The following is a 19,803-nucleotide window of genomic DNA, read 5'->3' as shown; positions in this document are numbered from 1 at the left end:
ATTGTTGAGTTGGAGACCAAGAGGGCCCATTAGAAGCAGCTGCAGCCCACAGCACAGAGAGGAATGAAAACGTCGAGTGAATTCAGCACCTTCAGCTGAAATATCCAGGTTCTCACACTGGGACTGACTAGACAATCATCCTGACCGGGAGAGAATAAAGAAAAGCAGAGTGGGCCAGTGGCCCACCCAGGAGCCTCACGGAGCCAAAGGAACCCCCACCCCCAGCAGAGGGAAGCAGTGACTGATTGTGCAACCCGCCCAGGAAACCATGCTTCTCCCACAGATCTCTGCAACCTGTGGATCAGGAGATCCCCTCATGAGCCCACACTACTAGGGCCTTGGATCCAATAAACAGAGCTGTGTGGAGCCTCAGCACAGGTACACACAGAGACAAGAGTTTTACATACTCCACCCTGGAATTCCCAGCAAGGTGACAGATCCCTTTGTACATTCCCCTAGGAAGGGGGCTGAATCCAGGGAGCCAAGCAGCATTGTTCTGCGGGCCCCACTTCCACAGCACCTCACAAGTTAAGACCCACTGGCTTGGGAATTCCAGCCAGCCAATGGCAACACAGTGAGTCTGCCTGAAACAGGAGGGAGTTCCCTGGGGGAGGGGTGGCTACTATTTCTATGGTTTAGTCAACTGCACATTCCAGCCTGCCAGCTCCAGAGAGTCTGGGTGGTCCAGATGAGGAAGGGATACCCCCCCCCAACACTGCACAGCTGCTGTGCCAGATTGTGCCCAAACTGCTTTAAAGTGGGACCCTGATCCATTCCTCCTCACTGGGCAGGGCCTCCCTGTGGGGGGCCTTTAATCACTCCAGCCAGGCTTATATGGACAGAGAGCTCTGATCTCTCCCTGGGATGGAGCTCCCGGCAGGAGGGGAGGCCGCCATCTCTGTGGTTCGGTCAACTGAGCTGTTCCAGCTTGCCTACTCTAGAGAGTCTGGGCAGTCTGGATGAGGAAGGGTCCTCCCAAACACAGCACACCTGGTCTACAGCCAGACTACTTCTGTAAGCAGGTGCCTAATTCCATTCCTCCTGACTAGGTGAGACCTTTCAATAAGGGCCTAATTCCATTCCTCCTGACTAGGTGAGACCTTTCAATAAACCTCCGAAAGGAGCATTTGGGCCAGAAGCAGGTCAGTACCCACCCTGGGATGGAGTGTCCAGAGGAAGGAGCAGGCTGCCATCTTTGCTGCTTCACAGCCTTCACTGTTGATACCTCCAAGTACAGGAAAAGCAGAGGCAACTAAGGTCTGGAGCAGTTCCCCAGCAAACCACAGCAGCCTGTGATTGCTAACAGTCAGTAGCCTGACTGTGAAAAGAAAAAAAAAAAAACAAACAGAAAACGACAACAACAACATCAACAAAAAAGACCCCACAGAAACTCCTTCAGAAGTCAGCAGCCTCAAAGGTCGAAGGTAGATAAGCCCACAAAGACGAGAAAGAATCAATGCAAAAACACTGAAAACTCAAAAAGACAGAGTGCCTTTTCTCCTCCAGATGACTACAACACCTCTCCAGCAAGGACTCAGAACAGCGATGAGGCTGAGATGGCTGAGTTGACAGAAGTAGGCTTCAGAAGGTTGGAAACAACAAACTTCGCTGAGATAAAGGAGCACGTTGTAACCCAATGCAAAGAAGCTAAAAATCATGATAAAACAATACAGGAGCTGATAACCAGAATAGCCAGTTTAGAGAGGAACATAACTGACTTGATAGGGCTGAAAAATATAACATGAGAACTTCACCGTGCAATCACAAGTATCAATAGCAGAATAGACCAAGCGGAGGAAAGGACCTCAGAGTTTGAAGACTATCTTTCTGAAATAAGACAGGCAGACAAGAATAGAGAAAAAAGAATGAAAAGGAATGAACAAAACCTCCAAGAAATGTGGGATTATGTAAAGAGATGGAACCTGCGACTGATTGGGGTACCTGAAAGAGACAGGGAGAACAGAACCAAGTTGGAAAACACACTTTAGTATATCATCCCAATAGAATTTCCCCAACCTAGCAAGACAGGCCAGCATTCAAATTCAGGAAATGGAGAGAATTCCAGTAGGATACTCTATGAGAAGATCATCTCCAAGACACATACTTATCAGATTCTATGTCAAAATGAAAGAATAAATGTTAAGGGCAGCCAGAGAGAAAGGCCAGATCACTTACAAGGTAAGCCCATCAGACTAACAGCAGACTTCTCAGCAGAAATCCTACAAGCCAGAAGAGATTGGGGGCCAACATTTAAAATTCTTAAAGAAAAGAATTTCCAACACAGAATTTCATTTTCAGCCAAACTAAGCTTCATAAACAAAAGAGAAATAAGATCCTTTGCAGACAAGCAAATGACGAGGGAATTCATCAATACGAGGCCTACCTTGCAAAAGCTCCTGAAAGAAGCACTAAATATGGAAAGGAAAAACCATTACCAGCCACTGTGAAAACACACTGAAGTACACAGACCAGTGACACTATGAAGCAACCACATAAACAAGTCTGCAAAATTACCAGTTAGCATCATGATGACAGGATCAAATTCACACATAACAATACTAGCCTTAAATGTAAATGGGCTAAATGCACCAATCAAAAGACACAGAATGGCAAGCTGGATAAAGAGCCAAACCCCACTGGTGTCCTGTCTTCCATCTCACATGCAAAGACACACTTAGGCTCAAAATAAAGGGATAGAGGAAAATTTACCAAGCAAATGGAAAACAGAAAAAAGCAAGGGTTGCAATCCTAGTTCTGACAAAACAGACTTTAAACCAACAAAGATCAAAAAAAGACAAAGAGGGGCATTACATAATGGTAAAGGGTTCAATTCATCAAGAAGAGTTAACTCAGCTCTGGATCAAGCAGACCTGATATCTACAGAACTCTCCACCAAAAAACAGCAGAATATTCATTCTCCTCCTCACCCTATAGCACTTACCCAAAACTTGTTCATATAATTAGAAGTAAAACACTCCCTAGCAAATGCAAAAGAACCGAAATCATAGGAAACCATCTCTCAGATGACAGTGCAACCAAATTAGAACTCAAGATTAAGAAATTCATTCAAAACTACACAAGTACATAGAAATTGAACAACCTGCTCCTGAATTACTTGTGGATAAATAATGAAATTAAGGCAGAAGTCAAGAAGTGATTTGAAATTAATGAGAACAAACAGACAGTCTACCAGAATCTCTGGGACACAGCTAAAGCAGTATTAAGAGGGAAATTTGTAATCCTAAATGCCCAGATCAATAAGCTAGAAAGATCTCAAGGTGGCCAGGCATGGTGGCTCATGCCTGTAATCCCAGCACTTTGGGAAGCCGAGGTGGGCAGATCACAAGGTCAGGAGATAGAGACCATCCTGGCTAACAAGGTTAAACCCTGTCTTTACTAAAAATACAAAAATTAGCCGGGCGTGGTGGTGGGTACCTAAAGTCCCAGCTACTTGGGAGCCTGAGGCAGGAGAATGGCGTGAACCCAGGAGGCAGAGCTTGCAGTGAGCCAAGATTGTGCCACTACGCTCCAGCCTGGGCAACAGAATGAGACTCCATCTCAAAAAAAAAAAAAAAAATCTTAAGGTAACAACCTAACATCACAACTAAAAGAACTAGAGAACCAAGAGCAAACAAACCCCAAGGCAAGAAATAGCCAAGATCAGAGTGGAACCGAAGGAGATACAGACACACACACACACAAAACCCTTCAAAAAATCAACAAATTCAGGAGCTGTTTTTTTGAAGAAAAAAAAAATTAATAAAATGATCTGCTAGCTAGACTAATAGAAAAGAGAGAAGAATCAAATAACACAATCAGAAATGATAAGGGGGATATCACCACTCACCCCACAGAAATACATACAACCATCAGAGAATACTATAAATACCTCTATATGCATAAACTAGAAGATCTAGAAAAACATCGATAAACTTCTGGACACATACATCTTCCCAAGACTGAACCAAGAAGAAATCGAATCCCTTAATAGACCAATAATGAGTTCTAAAATTGAGGTGGTAATAAATAGCCTACCAACCACAAAAAACCCAGGACCAGACAGATTTACAGCTGAAATCTGCCAGAGGTACAAAGAAGAGTGGGTACCATTTCTACTGAAACTATTCCAAAAAATTGAAAAGGAGGAACTCCTCCTTAACTTATTGTATGAGACCAGCATCATCCTGATACCAAAACCTGGCAGAGATACAACAACAAAAAAAGAAAACTTCAGGCCAATATCCCTGACAAACATTGATACAAAAATCCTTGGTAAAATACTGGCAAACTGAATCTAGCAGCATGTCAAAAAGCGTATCCACCACCATCAAGTGGGTTTCATCCCTGGGCTGCAAGGTTGGTTCAACATTTGCAAATCAATAAATGTGATCCATCACATAAACAGAACTACAGACATGATCTACAAACAGAACTACCACATGATCTCAATAGATGCAGAAAAGGCCTTTGATAAAATTCAGCATCCCTTCAAGGTAAAAGCTCTCAGTAAACTACTGCCCAAAGCAATTTATAGATTCAATGCTATCCCCATTAAACTACCATTGACATTCTTCACAGAATTAGAAAAAAAATCTATTTTAAAATTCATATGGAATTGAAAAAGAGCCGAATAGCCAAGACAATCTTAAGCAAAAAGGTCAAAGCTAGAGGCATCATGCTACCTGACTTCAAACTGTATTACAAAGCTACCATAACCAAAACAGCATGGTACTGGTACAAAAGCAGACACATAGACCAGTGGAATTGAATAGAGAACTCAGAAATAAGACTGCACACCTACAACAATCTGATCTTCAACAAACCTGACAAAAGCAAGCAATGGGGAAAGGATGCCCTATTTAATAAACGGTGCTGGGCGAACTGGCTAGTCAAATGCAGAAAATTGAAAGTGGACCCCTTCCTTATACTTTATACAAAAATTAACTCAAGATGGAGACTTAAATGTAAAACCCAAAACTATAAAAACCCTAGAAGAAAATCTAGGCAATACCATTCAGGACATAGGCAATGGCAAAGATTTCATGACAAAAACGCCAAAAGCAATAGCAATGAAAGCAAAAATTGACAAATGGGATGCAGTGAAACTAAAGAGCTTCTGCACAGCAAAAGAAACTATCATCAGAGTGAACAACCTAGAGAATGGGAGAAAGTGTTTACAGTCTATCTGCCTGACAAAGGTCTAATATCCAGTGTCTACAAGGAACCTAAACAAATTTACAAGACAGACAAAAAAAAAAATTAAAAAGTGGACAAAGGACATGAACAGACTCTTCTCAAAAGAAGACATACATGTGGTTAACAAACGTGAAAAAAAAGTTCAACATCACTGATCATTAGAAAAATGCAAATAAGAACCACTGTGAGATACCATCTCATGCCAGTCAGAATGGTGATTATTAAAAAGTCAGAAAAACAACAGATGCTGGTGAGGTTGCAGAGAAAAAGGAACGCTTTTCCACCATTGGTGGGAGGGCAAGTTAGTTCAACCGTTGTGGAAAACAGTGTGGTGATTTCTTAAAGATCTAGACGCAGAAATACCATTTGACCCAGCAGTTCCATTGTTGGGTATATACCCAAAGGAATATAAATCATTCTCATATAAAGATACATGAATGTATATGTTCATTGCAGCACTATTCACAATAGCAAAGACATGGAATCAACCCGAATGCCCATCAGTGATAGATTGAATAAAGAAAATGTCATACATACACACCATGGAATACTGTGCAGCCATAAAAAGGAACGAGATCATGTCCTTTGCAGGGACATGGATGGAGATGGAAGCCGTTATCCTTGGCAAACAGAAAGCCAAGCACCACATGGCCTCACTTATAAGTGGGAGCTGAACAATGGGAACACATGGATACTTGGTGGGGAACAGCACACACTGGGGCCTGTTGGGGACTTGGGGGGATGAGGGAGAGCATCAGGAAGAATAGCTGATGTGTGCTGGGCTAGGTGATGGGATGATCTGTGCAGCAGACCACCATGGTACACATTAACCTATGTAACAAACCTACACATCCTACACGTGTACCCCTGAACTTAAAAGTTGAAGGGAAAAAAGCCATTGTTAATGAGGCAGATGACTCTAGAGGCAACATTTTGCAAAACCATCCAACAGAATGCCTCCTCATCCCTAAAGGACCCAGTTCCTCATCCCTCAATTGCTTTTCATGTTTCTTCTCACCGGAAAAAAAACAAACAAAAAACAGTAGACAATAACCTTTGCATCAAAACACAGCACGGTAGTTAGAGACAGAAAGCCTGCCATTGTCTGTCGCTGTTAGACTGCTGAGACAGGTATTCTCGTGATGCTACTGTGCTGCTTAGTTACCTGAACACATTATTTTTTTTTAACTGTTTTAATGGCATACCATATTTTTAACTGTTGAGTACAGGTGTAAGAAAATGATAGCCTATCGTAGTATATGAATTCAGAGTCAGGAATAATGGTGATGCCAAACAACCACAGATTGTCCATGTGGGTGGCTGAGATAGTGACACCTTTGCTTTCTGATGATTCCATGTATACAAACTATTTCATGCGCAGAATTATTACAAATATTGTATAAAATGACCTCCAGGCTATAAGTATAAGGTGCATATGAAAGATAAATGAATTTCATGTTTAGACTTGGTTCTATCTATCCCCAAGATATTTCATTGTACATTTGCAAATCTTCCAAAATCTGAAAAAAACCCAAAACACTTCTGGTCTCAAGCATTTCAGATAAGGGATACTCAATCTGTATGGCTAAATTCTACCAAGCCCAAAAGAAGAGATTATTCTTGTATTACACAAACAGCTAAAGGAGATAGAAAAAGATTAAATACTACCCAACTAACTTAATGATGTTAGTATAACCTTGATTCTAAAAGTGAAAAGGGTAGTACAAGGAAAAGGTTAATCCATTTTATTTATAAACACAGATGCAAAAAAATGTAATAACCTAATTAAATCCAACATTGCATTGCATTACATTTATTTGTTTGTTTGCTTGTTGAGACAGAGTGTTGCTCTGTCACCCAGGCTGGAGTGCAGTGGCACGATCTTGGCTCTCTGCCACCTCTGTCTCCCAGGTTCAAGCGATTCTCCTGCCTCAGCCTCTTGAGTAGCTGGGACTACAGGCACGCACCACCATACCTGGCTAATATTTTTGTATTTTTTAGTAGAGACAGGGTTTCACCATGTTGGTCAGGCTGGTCTTGAACTCCTGGCCTCAGGTGATCCGCCAGCTTTGGCCTCCCAAAGTGCTGGGATTACAGGTGTGAGCCACCACGCCCAGCCCCAAGATTGCATTTAAATGTACTGAATAAACAGTTTTTATCTAGTAATTGACTTGAAAACCTAATTTAGACTAGTTTCATCACAGTTCTAATTTTTAAAACATCTTCAGCCGGGCATAGTGGCTCACTCCTGTAATTCCAACACTTTGGGAGGCTGAGGCAGGTGGATCACCTGAGTCAGGAGTTCGAGACCAGCCTGGCCAACATGATAAAACACCATCTCTACTAAAAGTACAAAAAAATTAGCTGGGTGTGGTGGCACACACCTGTAATCCCAGCTACTCCGGAGGCTGAGGCAGGAGAATCACTTGAACCTGGGAGGTGGAGGTTGTGGTGAACTGAGATCGCACCACTGCACTCCAGCCTGGGTGACAGAGAGAGACTCCGTCTCAAAATAAATAAATAAAATAAAAATAAAATAAAACATTTTCATCAACCTCTGGTAATCTACAGAAAACTTAATATTATCATGAAATCAAACACAATAGCACTTATAAGATGTGTCTCACAAAACAGATGCCGACGTCAGTGGCTCAGGCAGTTGTCCAGAAGGAAAATGGCCTGCAGCACACCCGAAAGATGCTGCATGTTGGTGACCTAAGTGTGAAAAAGACAGCCATCTCGCTGCTAAGAAATCTGTCCCGGAATCTTTCTCTGCAGAATGAAATTGGTGAGTTGGTATAAGTATCTATGTGTAATATGTACATGCTGAAGATACAATGCAATGAAATGTTGTCTGTATCCCCTCCCGTTCACAAAGATGCACTGGAAATGGGAGTAAGGAGTAGGTGATAAACTGGCCTGCCTTTTCTGCCGCCAGATATCACAAAGAGGCTTTCTCGGTGGATCTCACCAGAGATTTTTTTAAATACCCGACATTTTTTAAAAAATTACTACAAAAGAAAAATTTTAGAGCATACTAATAATTAACAAGATAAGTAATACTGTTGATATTTTTCACTGGGTGGCACCCTCAGTCACACCATCCAATGAAGTCTTTCTAATCCATATAGTTGTCTTTCAGAATGTTCTCTCGGTGGCTCTCTTAAGCACCATAATTCTAGAACATTTGAAAAACACATGTAGTGGTAGTTTAGTAGTTTGGCAGTGTGTTGGACATAAAAAAAATGGATAAGCAGATAATCACAATAGAAAGACAAAAAAGGAGTCACTGAATATAGCAAATTTGGCATCTTTTTTTGGGTAACTGCGATGAGACATATTTTGCCTTTGACTATTATTGACTGGGATGATAATGGCGTTACATTATCAAATAACATAATTTTTTATTTATTTGCTTATACCAAGAAGTATGTGATAAATGTTTGTTGTATCAAGTAGAAAATTACAAAATGAGATGATAGAAAGATAATGCTAAAATTAAACATGCTTCGTAATGCTCTATAAATAGGTCGTTTCTAACAACTCAAACTCAGTTTTTCACAACATTTCACAAAAAATATAAACAATATTTTGCTTGTTTTAATGGATTAGATTTTTAAATATGCACACAGATAGCCCCAGAGATATTGAAGGCTGCAGTTATGTTTTAGTAATGTCATTTTCAAAGCCAGCCAGCCGCACATTTGACAGGAGCTTTTATACGATGGTTTCATGCTCATTATGAGTAGAGACAACCTGGAACATTCTCAGTGAATCTGAAAGAGACCTCGCCATAGGCACTCTCAAAATTATTAAAATGCTCTCCCCGTGGTCTTTTGTGCTGAACTTCAATAGAGGTGTATTATCCTTCCCTTTTTTGTTCTTTTCCCAAATGAAAAATTGACTCCATCTTTAAAACACCGCCAAGGTAAACAATGGCACTGTACACATTAAGCATGTACCTTCAGGGCAGGAATGCTGTTGGCCTCAGGCTCTGCAGTCCCCTAAATGTTGGGAAGGTATAGCCGTAGCCACCTGGTTTATAGTAGATGATTCTGTTGATACACTTCACTTTAAGGATAACAGAGAAGAGGCTTCAGCAAGATAAATGCAATTTTAAAATTCCAAATTGGCTTCATGTCAAATATATAAGTAAAAGGACTTCTCTTAATTCAGAATTTTAATAGCCAGACATAAGTGAAAATCATCTTGAATACATGCTTTGTGTTTCTCACCAGAGCTTTCTAAGCCAGGTAACTTTCCCTGTTCTCACCTGCAATAAGTTGTTACGTTTTACTTACATCTAGAGAAATAAACTTGAAACTTACATTTTCTCAAAAACTTAAAGACAGGCAATGGGGCATGGTAACAGAATAACAGATTTCACACAGAAGACACGGGTATGTATCTCACAGTGCTACTTTGCCAGTCAAGGCTTTCATTCTGTAGTTTAACTTATTAAAAGGAGGAAGCCTTCTGATAATAGCATCCATTGAGAGCTTACCACATGCGCAGTACTATAATACACTTAACATGCATTGATTCATTCCCTCAAAATAACCCTGTGACATAGACATTATTATCTCACATTGCAACTTAGGGAAAAACAAATAGAGACGTTAAATAGCTTGCTCAGGCCATAGAGCCATAAAGTAGCAGAACCAGGACTGAAACTAAAGCCCTCTGGCTTTAGATGAACACTGAGCTCTCCACAGTATGCTGTGTGCTTGAACCACAGTCAAAAAGAAAGAGTTCAGGCCTGTGAGCAGAAAGTATGTCTTACCTGTCAATCAGGTCCAGGTATTATGATGACATATCATTCAGTGCCTTTTATTGAGTACTTGTCCATTTCAGGAATGATGATCAATGCTGGAAACATAGAAATAAGTAAGATAATTGGCTTCAAGGAACCCACAGCCTCATTTGAGGTTGAGACAGTCACACAATTCATTACAATCCAGTATCACAGAGAGAGAAATGTGCTTCAAGATGCCACGTGAACACAGATGAAGGCACACAATAAAATTAGGCAGTATTTGTTAATTCCTGATCAATGCAACACATATTCGGGAACTGTGGGGATCAGCAAAAGCAAAAGATGCATGCTCTCTATCTTTTAAGAAGAGTCCAAAGTGGTTAGAGGAAAAAGAGGAAAACATACATGAAAATAACTATTACAAAAAGTTTAAGCACAAGTTCGCATTGACCAAAATATGTACCACAGGACAAGTTCCGGTGGACTTGTCAAATAGTAATACCTTTTTAAATTGTCCAATAAGTTTTTGGGTACAGGTGGTGTTTGGTTATACAGATAAGTTATTTAGTGATGATTTCTGAGATGTTGGTGCACCTGTCACCTGAGGAGTGCACACTGTGCCCAATGTGTAGTCTTTTATCCCTCACCCCTTCCTACCTTTCCCCAAGTCCCCAAAATCCACTATATCACTTATTCCTTTGCATCCTCATAGCTTAGCTCCCACTTATAAGTGAGAACATACAATATTTGGTTTTCCATTCCTGAGTTATTTCACTTAGAATAGTGGTCTCTAATTTCATCCAATTGAGCCGCAAAGGCCATTATGTCTGTCTTTTTAATGGCTGAGTAGTGTTCCATGGTGTATATATACCACATTTTCTGTATCCACTTGTTGGTTGATTGGCATTTAGGTTGGCTCCATATTTTGCAATTGTGAATTGTGCTGCTATAAACATGCATGTACAAGTGTCTTTTTCATATAATGACTTCTTTTACTTTGGGTAGATACCCAGTAGTGGAATTGCTGGATCAAATGGTAGCTCTACTTTAGTTCCTTAAGGCATCTCCATACTGTTTTCTATAGTGGTTGTACTAGTTTACATTCCTACCAGCAGTGTAGAAGTGTTCCCTGTTCACCACATCCATGCCAACATCTGTTATATTTTGATTTTTAAATTATGGTCATTCTTGCAGGAGTAAGGTGGTATCTCATTGTGCTTTTAATTTGCATTTCCATGATAATTAGTAATGTTGAGCATTTTTTTCATGTTTGAAGCTTATCAAAAAAATTTTCATATGCCATTTGTATATCTTCTTTTGAGAATTGTCTATTCATGTCCTTAGCCCACTTTTTGATGAAATTATTTGGCTTTTTTCTTGCTGATTTGAGTTCCTTGTAGATTCTGGATATTAGTCCTTTGTCGAATGCAGTTTGTGAATATTTTCTCCCACTCTGTGGGATATCTGTTTACTCTGCTGATTATTTCTTTTGCTGTGCAGAAGCTTTTTAGTTTAATTGAATCCCATTTACTTATTTTGCGTTGTGTTGCGTTTGCTTTTGGGTTCTTGGTCATGAACTCTTTGCCTAAGCCAATGTCTAGAAGAGATTTTCCATGATTATCTTCTGGAATGTTTATGGTTTCAGGTCTCAGATTTAAGTCTTTGATCCATCTTGAGTTGGTTTTTGAGTGAAAGATGATGATCCAGCTTTATTCTTTTACATGTGGCTTGCGAATTATCCCAGCACCATTTGTTGAATATGTTGAATAAGGTGGCCTTTCCCCACTCTGTGTTTTTGTTTGCTTTGTCAAAGATCAGTTGGCTGTTAAGTATTTGGCTTTATTTCTGGGTTCTCTATTCTGTTCCATTGGTCTATGTGTCTTTTTTATTTTCTGTAGCCTAATTGTGAAAGTGATGTGTCTATTTTTTTTAATACCTTTCTTATTAGTACAAAAAGAAAGCCAAACTCAAACTTACAACCAAGAAGTCATATACATAGTAGAAAAGTACCTTTAAAATAGTTTATTTCTCTTTTTAGAATGGTAGTATTACTTATGTATTGAAAAAAACCTTGGGAAGCAAAGATTATTCATTTATTATTTATTCACTTATTTAATTGTACTTTTTAAAATAGAGACAGGGTCTCATTATATTTTCCAGACTCGTCTCAAACTCCTGGGCTTAAGTGATCCACCTGCCTCGGCCTTCTAAAGTGCTGGGATTACAGACATAAGCTACTGTGCCTGGCCTCAAAAATGATTTTAGTTTGGCCGGGCACGGTGGCTCACGCCTGTAATCCCAGCACTTTGGGAGGCCGAGGCAGGCAGATCATGAGGTCAGGAGATCAAGACCATCCTGGCTAACAAGGTGAAACTCCGTCTCTACTAAAAATACAAAACTTAGCTGGGCATGGTGGCAGACGCCTGTAGTCCCAGCTACTCGGGAGGCTGAGGCAGGAGAATGGTGTGAACCCGGGAGGTACAGCTTGCAGTGAGCCGAGATCACGCCACTGCACTCCAGCCTGGGCGATAGAGTGAGACTCCGTCTCAAAAAAAAAAAAAAAAAAGAAATGATTTTAGTTCACTATTAATACTGTTGTAGAAAAACAGCTCCTATTAACATTTTTCCTCAGGTTTCTTATGTGGGTTTTTTTGGTAATATTATGTATTCTTTTCTTTTTTCTTTTTTTTTTGGAGACAGGGTCTCTCTCTGCTGCGCAGGCTGGAATATGGTGGCGTGATCTCTGCCCACTGCAACCTCTCCCTCCCAAGTTCAAGCAATTCTTGTGCCTCAGCCTCCTGAGTAGCTGGGACTATAGGCACAGGCAGGTGCCACCACGCCCAGCTAATTTTTGTATTTTTGGTAGAGACGGGGTTTCACCATGTTGGCCAGGCTGGTCTTGAACTCCTGACCTTAAGTGATCCACCCGCCTCAGCCTCCCAAAGTGCTGGGATTACAGGTGTGAGCCACCAAACCTGGCCAATAATATTATGTATTCTTTATATAAATAAATATACAGATTTTTCACATACACTATTAGCATAATTATTTTCTTTTTATTACACATGCTTCATAGATAGGTTTTGTGATGAATAATAGTCTCTGCAGGTGTGTTTTAGTTAATCATATTCCTATTATTAGGATATTCAGGCTTTTTAGTTTTTCATTTACGTGTAGTACTGTCATAAAGATCTCTGTAGAAAGCTTTTTCCATTTTCAAAGTGATGTTTTTAAGATGTATTACTAGACATGGAATGACCGAATTGAAGAAGATGAAAATGTTTTAAGTTCTTGACATTTCTGCCAAATTACATTCTGAAAAGATTTTCAATGTGCTGAGCACAGAGTATCCTCTTTTCAAATATTTTAAAAAATTTGTTATTAGGGAAATTACATCTTTCCATGTGTTGTCAACCAGCTGTGTTTCTTTTTAAGAATGTTCTTGGCCAGGCGCGGTGTCTCACGCCTGTAATCCCAGCAGTTTGGGAGGCCGAGGCGGGCTGATCACAAGGTCAGGAGATTGAGACCATCCTGGCTAACACAGTGAAACCCCCTCTCTACTAAAAATACAAAAAAATTAGCTAGGCGTGGTGGCGGGCACCTGTAGTCCCAGCTACTCGGGAGGCTAAGGCAGGAGAATGGAGTGAACCCGGGAGGCGGAGCTTACATTGAGCCAAGATCGTGCCACTGCACTCCAGCCTGGGCACAGAACAAGACTCCGTCTCAAAAAAAAAAAGATGTTCATTACCCAAAATGTATTGGGATTTTGGGATTAAGAAACAATCTTTTAAATCAAGTGTTCTTTTTTTTTTTCATTTTGTAGCCAAAGAAACTCTCCCCGATTTGGTTTCCATCATTCCTGACACAGTCCCAAGTACTGACCTTCTCATTGAAACTACAGCTTCTGCCTGTTACACATTGAACAACATAATCCAAAACAGTTACCAGAATGCACGGGACCTTCTAAACACCGGGGGCATCCAGAAAATTATGACCATCAGTGCAGGCGATGCGTAAGTCCTTCAGCTTCTGCCCGTCAGTGGCCTCCCTTTCCCCTTACTACCCTGTGTGTAAACAGCCCAGTTATGAATGTGCAGTCAGGGTCATCATGTGCAACATGGCGGCAAACAGGACGCAAAGCCAGGCCAGATTGTCTGGCCAGCCCTCAGTGACCAGCCAAGGAAAGAACTGGAGCCACCACACCACATGCTTGTCCCTTCTCTTCTGAAGTGTCGAGAGAGGGTCAGACTCCAGAGCTTCTCTTGGTAGTGCATTCCAGCATTGTATTGGCCTAATGAATTAGTTTCCCAGAGCCACAGCCATGATTTAATAACAGCAGAATGTAGGCAAAGCAGGAGTCCTCTGGACAGATAAGTGCCCTTTTCCTCACTCCCATCTTAAGAGGCAACGTCACACCAGGTGGCTTAGAAGAAGCAGTGATGGGCTGGGCACAGTGGCTCATGCCTGTAATCCCAGCACTTTGGGAGATCCAAGCAGGTGGATCACTTAGGTCAGAAGTTCGAGACCAGCCTGGCCAACATGGCAAAACCCTGTCTCCACTAAAACACAAAAACTAGCTGGATGTGGTGGTGCGTGCCTGTAATTCCAGCTACTTGGAAGACTGAGGCTTGAGAATTGCTTGGGCCCAGGAGGCAGAGGTTGCAATGGGCCGCGATCATGCCACCGCACTCCAGCCTGGTTGACAGAGTGAGATTCTGTCTCAAAAAAGAAGAAAAAAAGCAGCAGCAGCAGCAGTGATGGCACAGGAGAAGCAGTGGGGGGAGCCTGATGACAAAGTCTTGCTTTCACAGTTTTTTCTCTGTCTTATCTCTTCCACATCTTATTCCCTTTTGAGAATAGAAGGTCCAATGTGTTCCTGTTTTCAACTTTGCCCTATTAAAAAAAAAAAAAAAAAAAAAAAGTGAGGAGAATGAAAAACCTTGTTTAACCAAATTATTTACTATTAGTTAATTTAGAGTGATGAGATTGAAAAGGGGCATGAAGATTATCTTTTTCTCTTTATACAATTTGGAATTGTTTGACTTTTTACAAATAGATACAAGTTACTTTTGTAAATAACCAAACAAGAAAAGAAATGGCCACTATAGCGTAGTTCTAATGAGTTACAAAGCAGATGACTTCATCTGTACTGAAGAAACGTGTGCTTGGCTGTTCAGGGATGTACATGTCACCTCCACCACAGCCCCACCCAAGGGAGGTCCCTTCTACCCTGCAGCCCACTTTGCAGTGCACATGAGGAAGGAAGACTGCATTCAGAGTCAGATTAAAACAAGCCCTGAGCACTGGCTGGAGCGTCAGTTCCCCAAGAATATTCACCTGTCGCCACAGGCTGGCAGATAGTATCTAGAGTTGCTCAGTCTTTGTGGAAAGAATGAATTACTGCTGGAAAACAGAAATGACTCTTCTTCCAAACAGTCATCCAAACTTCCAGGCAAATCACCATAAGATAGTATGATGCTCATTATTTGAGTATTCAGATATAACAATTGTTGCACATGGGAATATGCAATTACTTTTGGAAACTTCTGGTTGCTTAGCAAGATAGGGGGTGAGCTACTTCATTACTTGTTTATTGCCCTGAGTGTCCACTTGTGAGTCCTCACATGCTCTGTTTCAAAAACGAAAATTAACAAGCAGCTTCTTGCCAGTGGTGTCTGCTGCTCTTTCCTTACTAGAGTGTTATATATCTGACCTATCATTTGTAGGCTAGCCTGGGAACTAATTATCATTTATAACATTACATCTTTGAATAAAAGAGTACCAAGTATCAAACAACCAATATTATAAACAAACGTTATGAATATAACAGCCTTGGAATTTAATAACTTTTTACACTTTTGAATATTAGAGACCCATCACTTTGGTGGATTTATTTGCCCTTCAGTTATTACCAAGTGATTCTGAAAAGTCCAGGAGGTACTAACAAGTCTGTGAAGGCTGATTTGACTGCTCCTCCCTGCCAGGCTAGTATGGAAGAGAAAGGCTTTTCACTCTTGAAGGAACACAGCATGCTCTTCTCTGTACATCTTTGCACTCTCTGGTTTTGGTTTTATGTTTACAAATGCCTATGCTATGGGAGGGGGGAAAAGTCTTTGTTTAAAAAAAAAAAAACTCAGCCATGTGCTAATCAGGTGATAGAAGAGAAAGAGATCTAAGGCAGCACTGATCTAAGCCTGAAGTGGGACATTTAGAATAAATTTAAAAGCAGAACATGGCCCGGGCACGGTGGCTCTCATCTGTAATTCCAGCACTTTGGGAGGCCGAGGCAGGCAGATCGTGAGGTCAGGAGATTGAGACCACCCTGGCTAACATGGTGAAACCCGGTCACTACTAAAAATACAAAAAATTAGCCGGGCGTGGTGGTGGACGCTTGTAGTCCCAGCTACTCAGGAGGCTGAGGCAAGTGAATCGCTTGAACCTGGGAGGCGGAGCTTGCAGTGAGCCGAGATGGCACCACTGCACTCCAACCTGGGTGACACAGTGAGACTCCATCTCAAAAAAAAAAAAAAAAAAGCAGAATATGAAATACTAAGTACAGTTCAAATGCAGTGGTGACTTGGATTTATAGCAGGAACAAGTTTTCCATTTGCTCTATACAGAAACGTAAAGAGATTTTGAAACTGCTTTAACAGGGGCTGCCACAAGAATTTATTTTATTGACTTGAAAAATTACTCCTACATTTATGGTGTCACAAAATCATATGTATTTTTCAGTCATGCTTTCATGCATTTTTATTCTATAAACATACATTATAACCATACAAATATAGATTATATTCTATAAATAATTCAAGAATTTATAACATATCTAAAGATATATTCCTTATAAATATCAGGGATTTTTCTCTATAAACTACTTTGCTTATTTTTTTATTATTATTATTATTATTTTGAGACAGAGTCTAACTCTGTCTCCAGGCTGGAGTGCAGTAGTACGATCTCAGCTCACTGCAACCTCCGTTCCCAGGTTCACGTGATTCTCCTGCCTCAGCTTCCCTAGTAGCTGGGATTACAGGCACACACCGCCACACCCAGCTAGATTTTGTATTTTTAGTAGAGACAGGTTTCACCATGTTGGCCAGGATGGTCTCGATCTCCTGACCTCGTGATCTACCCACCTTGGCCTCCCAAAAGTGCTGGGATTACAGGCATGAGCCACCCCACCTGGGCTATAAACTATTTCTTTATTAGCACTGTGCTAGTGGTTTAAAAAGAAAACAAAAACAAATATGGTCCCCTCCTTCCAGAGTTTGCTGCCTAATTGTCTGGTCACTGAGTGGCCTGACTTCACGGACGGCTGCTGGGGAGGAGCAGTTGAAGAGTGAAGAGGTCTTACAGAACGCCGACAGGCAGCATGCAGAAGCCTCATTCATTCTCCCTGATCTCAGAATGTCCTTTTCTTTTCAGCTATGCCTCCAACAAAGCAAGTAAAGCTGCTTCCGTCCTCCTGTACTCTCTGTGGGCACACACGGAACTCCACCATGCCTACAAGAAGGTAAGAACATGAACAAGGAATGTGTCATAGTTAACAGAGCCGGGTAATGATGGCCCACTTGACTTGACCCTGGTAAGAAATCACTAAAAAATTGCATTTTCTTGTGTGCCAGTTTTGTTACCTTTCACGTTTCTGTTTCCTTATTCCAAAGGCTCAGTTTAAGAAGACAGATTTCGTCAACAGCCGGACTGCCAAAGCCTACCACTCCCTTAAAGACTGAGGAAAATGACAAAGCATTCTCAGCTGCAAAAATCCCCAAAGGAAAACACCTATTTTTCTACTACCCAGCCCAAGAAACCTCAAAAGCATGCCTTGTTTCTATCCTTTTCTATTTCCATGGTCCCCTGAATCCAGAAAACAAATAGAACATAATTTTATGAGTCTTCCAGAAGACTTTCGCGAGTTTGCCACCAGTAGATACTGGCTACAGGCACTACAAATAGTCGTCTTTGCTATTAGAGTTTATGGTGCATGGCCTCCTGGAACCAAAATGGGAATTCATGTGGAAGGGACATTAATCCAATAAATAAGGAAAGAAGCGGTTGCATTACTGGGATTTTAAAAGTGTGATTTACATTTATATTCCTTTTCCGGTTCCCATGTTTGGTCACTCGTGCACATTGCTTCACCGTTGGGCCACGAGTGTACTGTTCTGCAGTGTTGAAACAGAATAGAAATGATAAATATCTGCAGTTATCCAGGAGAAAGCATAATGGCAAAATTATTGGTTTCTTTCTTTACTTTGTGCTTGTTTTTAATCCCCTTTTTTTTTCCTCTGATTTTTAAATAAACTTAAGAAATTTAGATTACAGAGTATGCATGACTATAAGAAAAAGAAATTGAGAGGAAGTGATCATGGCAAATTAAAGAAATCTTTTCCTCCCAGAACTTAAAGTAAAATAAGAAATAAATAAATAAAATCTTTTCCACAGAGAAAGGCAACTATGATTATAAAATTTAACATTCCCCCAAACACTCAGTGAATGAGATTTTTGCTCAGGAAATACTTTACCTATAACAATGCCATTAAATCCAAATCCCTTCTAAACAATTGCATTCCGTGTAATGCCTTTCCTGGACTTCTTTGGCCACTGCCCTGGACTAGTAGAAGAATGGACTCTATCTTTATCTGCAAGAGGAACTAAGGCCTTCTATCAGACTAACCAACCAGCCTGGGGCACTGAAAATACAGCTCATTTTAATGAGTTACATTATCAACTAGCCCAGCTTTGCCCAGCATTTAAGAAATATCACAGAGCCACTAGATCTCATATGATCTTCTTCAAGCCATTATTTTAACTCAAGAAAACTCTAGAGAAAAAAAAAGAAGTCATGTTGAAGAAGAGATAAGAATGTGTCAAGACCATCCAGAAATGATATGAGAAATACTGATGTTTTAAAAGGTGACATCATCCAGCGAAATGAATCTATATTAAATGTTATTTTAACTGCGCTATGATTAAAACCATTCATATAGAGTTAGTCTTTACAACTACTATTCTGTTATATATATTTTTTTAAATCTGGCAACATTTGTCCTAAGTAAGATAAGGAAAAAAATTCTTCAACTCCTTTGGCCAGAAAGGTGTAATAGAAAATAAATTTTGAATGTGTACTTAAGTCTTTATTGTATTTGAAACAATTTTTTTTTTCAATTTTAAAAGCTGAATGAAGACAACTTAGGTTACTAACCTAGTTCAAAATGAAATTATTTAGATACCAATTTTTAAAATACTGGAAGGAATTTATATGTCTTTTTCCAGAGTTCTGATGATAAGCATTTGGAGTGCATTTATTCCTCCAGATAATAAATGTATGTTCAATGACTTTTTGTGTTTTTTAAGGCATTAATAAAGCCTTTGATAATATTAAATACAAAATGAGACAAAAGTAGTGTTACTTGCATTGGTGTCTGTGTATATCTGATTTATTTGTGTATCTTGGAATATATGGTATGATTGACATGAAATTTGAGGATTTAACTTTGTGAACTTCAATTACTAAGGGTTTGATACTTTGTAATTAGTTATATATTCCCCCTAATTAAAATCCTAAATTTTTTACCAAGGGACATTTCCTGTAAGAATGGTGGGACTAGATGGTGACCATAAAAATGAAGACACATGCAGACGTGTTAGCTGTGGTTAGATTTTAGTATATTATTGGGTGATTCTGTGACTGCGAAAAGACAGACTACATTTGATTTCCATGTGCTGCTTTGTCTACCCTGTTTGCAAACACCTCACTACTTTACAGTTTGTGAACACCTCTCAGGGAGGCTCTTCTGTGAATGAACAGTTTTGATCACAGGTCTATATATAAATATGTTTGTTTT

General features: G+C 40.2%; 1 protein-coding gene across 2 annotated transcripts in view; it reads left to right on the top strand.

Moving 5' to 3' along the window:
• Nucleotides 1-19,358, top strand: part of PKP2 (plakophilin 2) — a 108,651-nt gene extending 89,293 nt beyond the window's left edge. Inside the window, exons 10-13 of one of the 2 annotated variants that reach the window (XM_015151418.3) lie at nucleotides 7,831-7,984; nucleotides 13,776-13,965; nucleotides 17,381-17,468; nucleotides 17,620-19,358. In XM_015151418.3, the coding sequence (XP_015006904.3) occupies nucleotides 7,831-7,984; nucleotides 13,776-13,965; nucleotides 17,381-17,468; nucleotides 17,620-17,688 (501 nt within the window). In that variant the 3' untranslated portion in view covers nucleotides 17,689-19,358. The remainder of the gene's footprint in view (nucleotides 1-7,830; nucleotides 7,985-13,775; nucleotides 13,966-17,380; nucleotides 17,469-17,619) is intronic. The other variant, XM_077953850.1, reaches the window with a different exon arrangement.
• Nucleotides 19,359-19,803: the final 445 nt, after the last annotated feature.

This window comes from Macaca mulatta, chromosome 11, assembly GCF_049350105.2.
Source record: "Macaca mulatta isolate MMU2019108-1 chromosome 11, T2T-MMU8v2.0, whole genome shotgun sequence".
Lineage (NCBI taxonomy): Eukaryota > Metazoa > Chordata > Mammalia > Primates > Cercopithecidae > Macaca > Macaca mulatta.
Note: the sequence above shows the minus strand (reverse complement) of the source record. Positions and strands in the feature narration are given on the sequence as shown.